The 9,252-nt window shown below is 32.0% G+C and overlaps 1 protein-coding gene across 1 annotated transcript; it reads right to left on the reverse strand.

Annotated features, from left to right (window-relative positions):
- Positions 1-2,059: 2,059 nt before the first annotated feature.
- LOC122530166 (phospholipase A1 member A-like) lies at positions 2,060-4,840 on the reverse strand. The gene is made up of 4 exons (XM_043656890.1): positions 4,736-4,840; positions 3,796-4,155; positions 3,148-3,402; positions 2,060-2,729 (listed from the first exon to the last, which is right to left on the reverse strand). Exons 1-4 carry the CDS (start codon positions 4,782-4,784, stop codon positions 2,308-2,310), a joined length of 1,086 nt encoding a protein of 361 aa, XP_043512825.1. The 5' UTR covers positions 4,785-4,840; the 3' UTR covers positions 2,060-2,307.
- Between the last annotated feature and the right edge of the window lie 4,412 nt (positions 4,841-9,252).

A 9,252-nucleotide genomic window follows, 5' to 3' on the forward strand; every position in this document is an offset into this window, starting at 1 on the left:
ATGATATTAAGATCAAATTAGGATCGAATAAGGCACGTCAAGAGAGATTCAATTATACTATGATCGGTAATACCTTAATATAATCACTTCGTTGTCCGTAGAGTTTATAAAATCTAAATATTCTTTACTTTTCACATTTAGAATCGAGACTTAAAATTTATTTTGTCGAGCACAGTCGAGGTGGGATTTTAATGGGATTTGAAATTTAATAATAATAAATTTGATGCAAAAGGATAGAACAGAGAAATGATCAGTAGTATAATCTGAAATTCATTCAACAGGTTAAAATTTGCAATTGAAGTCTTAATGTGACAGCTGGGTCAAAATACATCCCAAACCGGAACACCTTCACCTGAAATAGTCTTTCATTGAACGTATCAAACCGGATATCTATACCAGTGTGCCCTAGACAAGAATACACTTGATTTCTAACATTCACCCGATACTTAACTTTTACGACAGGTTTAGAAATATATAAATAAAGGGAAGGATGATTTATAAGCGAAGATTTTGTGAGGGTTATTAAAAAAAATCGTACGACTTTGAAAGAATTGATTTGCTTTGAATAAAACTAAGATATCACTTTTTTATTATTTTATGTTAAATACTGTTTATTCTATATTTAAAGAATAGACTGATATTATTCTATATTTAAAGAATAGACGGATATTTAAATATTTTTGGAAAATTTAAGGTCCCAGAAATCTACTAAATATTAGTCTAATGTTAGTAGGATTTAAAATTGAGCACTTGTTATATTATCCAATAATCGAAGCAAACTTTTAGCTCTAATTCGATATTCATTATTCAGAGTCCACTTTCTTCAGTTGTGAAAAATATTATGTACAAAATAATATAAATATCAACAGTTAACAATTAGAAACCAATAATCTACGGGTCTCCAATCTTCTTAGTAATTTCATTAAAATATTATTTACCTTTAACGAACGCCTCGATTAACTTCTTCATTGACATTATAGCAACGAAACGAATCGAAGCACAATTGCCGGCGATAATTTACCTTTCTAATAACGCGAACAAAAGACTTTTTTCGGAAGGGGGAATGGCTTTGAAAGGTGGTTCTTTTTTCATGCTACCCAGATCCGCAAAGGACTTTGTAGCCGGAGCCAGGATTTTTTTGAAACGGCATCAGGTGCATTCCTGTTTGGGACATCCCATAGCAGGATAATGTTTCACTCCGTGTTAGTGTTTCAGGTATGTTCATTGTCATTCCGCACCCCTGTTCACCCGAGGAGTTTCACGTTCACGAGAGGCCGCTTTTTATCCCTTCTTTTCAAACGGACCATTGACTCGAAACTCGAACAACTTTAACGACGTTCGTCCTTCCATCTGATCATTCACAAAGCTTCCTAATTAACACATTAACCGTGGTATCCGCGTGGGGTAGCGTCTTGTTTATCCGAAAGAAACGTTTAAAATTGTTCGAACAAAGTTCAGAAATATACAAAGCTATTTAGATCCAGTGAAGTTATTAGAATCAGTTCAGTGTAAAATATCAAAATCTTATAGCTGAACGTAATTATAATTATATTTGACGTAATTAAAAAATGTATGAGAAATTTAAATTTGGATGAAGATACAAAATTCGTATAATACAGAGCAGAACTCCGTTTATGCGAATTAAATTTATTTTAATTTATTGTTAAACTTATTTATTTCAATTCAGCCGATCAAGGAAACACTTACTTGCTGAATTTATTTATTCGAACATGAACTCCTATTATATGAAAAATTGCTAATAGAGAGTCAGTGAACTCTTATTTGTCCACCGACTTCACATAATCGGTATTTGTTAGAGCATTCAGAGTGTGAAACAAATTTCCATATAGATTTCGTTTCTCGAAATTTGTTCATGAAAATATGAATCCGTAAGATATTCTAACAAGAGAAATGTAATTTAAAAACTCATTAGATCAAATTACAAATTATTAACAATACTGACACCATTTATTATCATAATCATTTTTATTTATTGGATTTTATTTATTAGGGAGCGAAGTATCATAGCTATTTCTGCAAAAAAATATTTAACGAAACGTTTACTTATTGCTCTTTATTTCTCTTCTAAATTACGAAATACAATTGAATGTGAAGGTTTGTCAAAAAAAACCCTCCATTTTTACAATTACAATGAAAATCCTACGTTTTCCAAAAATTTTGCACGCTTTTTGAAATATCTAAAAAATTTTACAATAGAGGGAAGGTGTGCACAGCGTAAAAACATAAAGGTTCATATCTCGTTTTGAATGACCGTCCATTGATTTTTAAACAGAAACATATTTCGATTTATTCGGCACCTCTAGCATACGGCGGGCTCATGTTCGTGGTGAAATAAAAATTACCTTTGAGATTAGTCTGCGGAGTAACGCCACCCATAACAGCTGTAGGGTTATTCGCGCAGTTTCCTCGTGTAAAATCGTTATAATTGTCGCATTCTCTCCCTATAAATTCTACTCTACTATTAAGAGATTCCATGTAATAGTCGACAGCCCTACCATGTGAACAATTAATTATGCCAAATACGTTCACGGAGTCGCAACCATTTTGAGTCTGACCATTATTTGCCCAAAAATCAATGTCACCCAAAGACATGTTAAATCCAGCCGCACCGGCATTGGTATGGAGAACTTGTACGTAGTTTCCGTCTCCAGAAGACAATCTGATTCCTGCACCAGCACGAAGGAAGTTGGGCTGAGCTGGATCCAAACCTGCAATCAAAATAATCACAATCAGAATAACAATTTTTCAAAAGAGATTATAAGAAACTTTCCCTTGAAATATTTTTATTTAATATATTTTCTTTTTTTTTTTACAATTCATAATGTTTAGAGAAGGATAAAATTTGATTGAAAACTTTCTGCTTCACGATCTTCTTGATGATCATACAGAGTAGAAAATGAGAATATTCATTCTTCCGCAGTTACCAACTTTGAACGATTCTTTTTATAATATGAACTCCTATCGTTCAAAATTGATAATTAAATGGTAATTAAAAGCAAATAATTTTTGGTAACAACAATTCAAAAATTTCCATATTCCACGAATGGCATAACACACGAAAATAAGAAAAAATTATGAAAATGAAAAAAAAGCAGATGGTGACACTGCATCGGTCATACTACATACCGACAATAAAATTCGCTTTGTTCTTCGCGTAGTAGGACGATAATCCAGCTATATGTGCGCCAAGAGAATGGCCAACTATGGTCAATCTAGATACATCCATTCCTTCCGCATGTAGAAAGTCAATCATCTGGGCGACGTACTGGGAGATTATCCCAGCACGATCGCTAGACCATACGTATGGTTTTCCCGCTATGGCCCCCCAGTCAAGTAGTATGACATTGCAGTCACAGTTTTTAAGAATAGCTGTAAAACAAGAAAAGTATTACAAATTTGCAAAGTTATTACCATGTATTATTGATGATGGTAGTTTTTATATCACTTTGCGGTAAAAAGAATACAAATTAATTGGAAACAATTTGGAAATTTTTAATTGAACTTGATTTTATTACGTGGGATGTAATCAAACACCGTGAATTTTAATAACGACGTAAATTTTATATTGAACGAAAAAAAATGACTTGCTACGTACAAAAATGTATTATATCTTCAAAGTGAACAATAAAGCTAAATGAATTTTATATGAAACCATCAGAATAACTGATATTTTGAAAATTTTTAAGTAAGTGATTCTCTTATGTTCAATTTCTTTCAAATTTCTTTCAAATAAGATTAAAGAAATTTGATTTTTTTCAATAAATAAACGCATACCATTGCGAAGTCCTGCTGCTGATGTGTAATTAGCCATCCATCCATGGGCATAAATTAAGGTATTCTTCGATACATTGAAGTTGCTATTTCGCAAAGTATTTTCGTCGCCCACGTTCAATCGTTGAGAGTTTGTTGGATTGTTTCTTGTATATAGATAGAAAAAAACAGTGTTGGGGAGGTTTTTCTGAGTTTCTCCCAGCGTTGGAAATAACAATTCTTCTGTGTCTATTCTAATAGGAATACCATTAGGACCGATTATATATCTGTCATTCAAAGCTTCAGCGCCGTAATCGAGTGCTTCAAATACATGTTCGCCTATATTTAAGATACCGTTCTGAATCGTTCTGAAGTTGCCGCGAACTGTAAATAACATATACGAAATCATAAACATAAAATAAATGCGATACAGTTGAAACTAGAGAAATTTTTTCATTTATTATTAGAATTTTACAAAATTGGAACAAAAAAATTAATAGAAAAAGTGAAGAATTATTTAAGCAGAATATAAGGAAATTTATTACTAATCAGTTGGTAAGAAATAATTTTTTTTATATAGAAAACCAACGACACATTACTTATGGGATGACTTAATAAATAGGCCACAGATATTTATGCATCTATGGAAATTGAGAACACGTGCAATGATTAGTTTCATTTAATAAATATAACAAATTCTGTTTTAAACGTTTCAGTCATTTGCAGAAATTATGAAAAATTCCGCAGTCAAATAAAATCAAATATTACAAATTCAATATTTAATTTCATAAATGAAGAAAGAAAAAAGTAAAATCTCGAAGGATTAAGAAAATGAAGAATTCCTTCAGGGAACAACGAGAATTTACGAATAATTCTATTAAACTCTGAAGATTTACGGATACGAAGAGAAACATGGACTGAGTCTTTTTCCTCGGATAATGAAATTATGAATAATTATATTTACCGGTAGCGACATAAAGGAATAAGAAAGCAGCCAAATCGAGTATCTTCATGTTGAACTTGATCTCGTTTCAATGCGCTCATGTGAGATACAGAGCCCGTTTATAAACGAAATGACTGAATAGCGTTGTTATTAAATGAAGTATAATGTAGGATAAAAATAATTATAACACGTTTCTATTACATGAAAGACATTGTGCGGAAAATAAAATTGCAAATTTATGCGTATTGGAACAATTGCGTTTGCATTATCTATCACGTGAACAAGTGAAACAAGTGAACAAATAGTTAGCAAATAGCTATTAGCAATTAGCAAATGAACTATTGTCAACTCTTGAATACAAAGTATCGTTGGGTTATTACTGTAGTAATTTATATTAGATTACTAAAATTTATTTGATTTTATTTTATATTATGCAAAAATATTTGATCTGTACAAAAATTTTAGGAGATATTCTATATCTATATTCGAATCCATGTTTTAGAAAATATTTTACATTGCTCTTTAACAAGAGGAAACTACAACTATTCTTATAAAACATTACAAAATATTCTATGTATTAATGAATACAGTAAAGAGACTATGATAACATCTGTATGCATTGAAAATACAGTCATAATCGTTTAGCTTCCTTTCAACTAGTAATCAGTGTACCTCTTGATAGGTACTAGAGATTATGCAAAACATAATTATGGAAAATTCGATGAATTTAATACGATACTACATTCGTCAATTTCGTTGATAATTACGTGCTATAATCTAAGTGTGTAATGATCGTTTCATTATAGGAAAGCAATCATACGAAGAACAATGATCAATTACATATAATTAAAATTATTAATCTATTATTTCTAAAATAAACTGTGAAAGTTTATTTATTTCACTGATCATTCATTAATTTTCGAAACAAATTACTATTTATTACGTTATTTGATAAAATGTTGAACGAAGCATAAAGTAATTATACATTGTATTTTCTTCAATTTTATAAAAGTTCAATGCAATGGTTTACTTTAAATATTCTATTCGTACTTCAAATTTACATCCTAAAACTGAGCTATTAGTAATTATTAATTTTCTTATTTAAAATTGATTATTGCAACTTATTTAAATTTATTTAAATTAATATTGATCGAACATTAAAAACACGTTCGTATGCCATGATCGAAGAAATCGAAAACAAGTCAATTAGTATAATTGCATGAATTATTTAACCTGCAACAATTATAGGCAACAATAGTCTTACATATTGAAATTGCGTTCGCATCACTTCTTTGAATAATGTTCCGAAATTCTAAAGACGAAAGATATTTTTAGAACAATTCTTCATCGATGAAAAGAAGTAATTTAATAATTTTCGCCAAGTGCAGCGAGAACAAAGAAATTCGTGATGCGTGTTTTCACGATATTTCTATCATTTCCACATTTTTTATTTTTTTCTTTATTTCTAATGTTTCTAAATATGCTTCCGCCAGTGTACAAGATATTGTTTCGCTGTTATTAATAGACTACTGAGGTTTGTGCAAATTTATATTTTCGTGAACACGATTAGAAAAATAGAATCTACGTATAGAAATTTGGTTCGACGTTCGCAGTGATAAATGTCATAATAGTTTTTTTTGTATATTTGATATTTACATATCTCAAAATTTTCCACACCTAAACATCAATATAAACATCAGCAGTCTAGTTATTACTAAAAGAAGAAATGAATACAAACGTATAATCGTTTAAGAATTATTAATAGTGTGATTGACTATCATCTATTATTCAGTGTACTGAATTATTATTCTTGTCGAAAGAAAGAAATTGCACTTTTTAAACAATTATTTTCATTAGTCTTATCGTACATTCTTAAGTATAATATCGTATTCAGTATAATGTCAATCGTATTTTTTTAAACAACCAGTATCGCGCGCTGACGCTTTCTGTTAGTTTATTTAAACTGCAAACACTGCATGAAATGATATTGTATTCGAAATAACGAGAGTTTAATTCAGTAAAAGCATCACAATGAGCGATGCTAATTCATTTATTTGTATCAACATCATGTAAAACGTACCAAATTTTGATTCGATATACGCTATTAGATTCGTTTCCCTTGACAAGTTATGAAATAATTTTAACAAAGAGCCACGCAATACGTAACGGCTTTCGATTTGCAATCGAACATTTGACAGCATTTGTGCTTATTCGATTGCCTCATAAAATCACTTTTGAACTTCATAAATAAATCAGATCAGTGCATTTTTACATTATGAACACCCTATTATAGTCTTTTTCTTCTTCTCCTTCTATCACGAAAAATTGGCTAAAATTTTTTTCGTGATAAAAAGAAATCTTTTCCCTCTTAGGGCAGAGAATCGGCTGAAACACTAAATTGACTAGTCTAGTCAATTTGTTATTTTGTTTCATGGACACTCTTTTCAGGAAGCCCGTTGATTTAAATTTTGTTTTTAGGTGACACGAAATTAATATACTTGTCTCTATCTGGATGTTATTAAAATAAATTATGCAAAAGCAGTTGCAAAAATGAAGAACTATATTTTTAACGAAATGCTTCTCTTTTTTATTTTTGCAAATTTTTTTGTTTAACTTATTTTAATACGGGCAAGGTTCACTTCCCTTCAATAAATCCATCTTGAGAAATTAATATTTATATTAGTAGTATGTAATAAAAACAATTCAATAATGAAGAAAAAGGGAAACAAAAAGATGTAAACTTTGAAGTCTTTAATTTCTTCAAATACTGAACTCGTTCTCCCATTTTGGGTTACACTTTATTCATACCAAACTTATCAAAATTCATTTGGTCTTCTCTAAATGTATTTATTCACACTAATTGTGCATGTATAATTTCGTTGATGAATTTCAAAGCATCTCTTCCATTTCCTCGAAGATGAAAGAATCCGTCGTCGTGGCGATTTCTTATCACTGAATAAACGGGAGCCACCATTTAACGCGTTTTTACACGATTAGCAGACTTTAATTCAGTTATTTTAACGGTGTTACGCGGTGCACGTGTAATCCCCTTCGGGGCACGAAATAAATGACCGAAAGGAAAAATCTCGGAGTTAAAGGTATAAGAGACGGAAACCTGTTGTGCCCTAGCCAACTCCGTTGGCTTGGCGTGCTCCTTTTTTTTCCTTTTCCCGCCCCTAGCCGTCGCAAGTTCTCACCCTCGGAAGCGGTGAGCGTTCGTTTCTCAGACAGAATCAAACAGGTTTGCGTAACCGGTGTATGTAAGTACGTGTGTGCGCCGGGGCGAATAAAAATCAGTCTCTCATCGACTTCTTTGAAACTTTTTATCTTTTCCGCGCGTCGAACGTGACCGGCTTGATTCCCCGATAAACTCGCCTTACTTAATATTCTTCTTCTGGGTCTTTTTCCATTTATCGAGCACGTTAAGGCGAACATTAAAACTCGCCACCGAGTTTATCTATCTGGTTTTGTTCATCGTTTATTTATTAAACAACGTTCTTCTGCTCGTGTCTAAATTGCGGATTTTTTTTTCTTTTTCTGCAAATTTATATTTTTGAGAATACAATTGGAATATGAACACTTTGTAATATTTTTCCATATTATTCGCATTCTGCGCTATGAAATTTCTATTGCTGTTTCTTCAGAGATTAACATATTTGAAATGAATGGATTTTGGAAAAACTGAATCGATAATGCAAATGATGTTGTATCTTTGGCTACTAAGCAGAGATACTAAACGTCGCAGTGGTTGCATCATCGGTTTTTCAAATGTGTTAAAGTATTCTGCAGAGCTATCCCGATCAATCAGCTCGTTGCCACTCATTCAGAGGACATTTCATGCAGTCCGGGTTATGATCGAGCGTTAATATAATCAAGGCCATACACAAGGCGAAACTGTAATTCATCAATACGTCGCGAAGAATACGAACGACTGGACGCTGTTGATCGCAACGAAAGAGGAAAAAAAAAATGGCACGTACATACGTGCTTTCTCTGCTTTCACTGTTTCGATACGACAACGGCCAGTCAATGGGGCGCACGTAGTATTCGGCTCGATAAAAAAGAGACTAGAAAGATCTCACTAACATGCACACTCGTGAATTCCTTCTCACGAATGAAATTCCCTCGAACGTACGTACGTTTCGACCACAGGGAAAAAAATCTACGCGCGAAGAAAACAGGATCATGCTCACATATTTCCTCTTCAAAAAGAAAGAAAGAGAGACAATGAAAGTGTACGTTTCAATTTCTTCCTCGACCGTGGGATCCACGATATACTAGCGAATTACTCTTGACGAATGAACTTCCTCCAAACACACCACCTGTCTGTAATCGATAATTTCAATTTATCGACGAAGAATAAAAAAAAAAGAATCTCTCCCAAGACACGATCGTGCCCCACAGAAAAATCCAGTTTTTTTTTTTCTCCCACGAAAAAGAAAGAAAGAAAGAAAAAGAGTGCGAAAGAAAGTGAATTTTTCCATTTTTTTTTTTTTTTTTTTTTGTAAGTAAGTAAGTAAGTAAGTAAGTAAGTAAGT

Source organism: Frieseomelitta varia, unplaced genomic scaffold, assembly GCF_011392965.1.
Source record: "Frieseomelitta varia isolate USP_RPSP 00005682 unplaced genomic scaffold, Fvar_1.2 scaffold_132, whole genome shotgun sequence".
Classification (NCBI taxonomy): domain Eukaryota; kingdom Metazoa; phylum Arthropoda; class Insecta; order Hymenoptera; family Apidae; genus Frieseomelitta; species Frieseomelitta varia.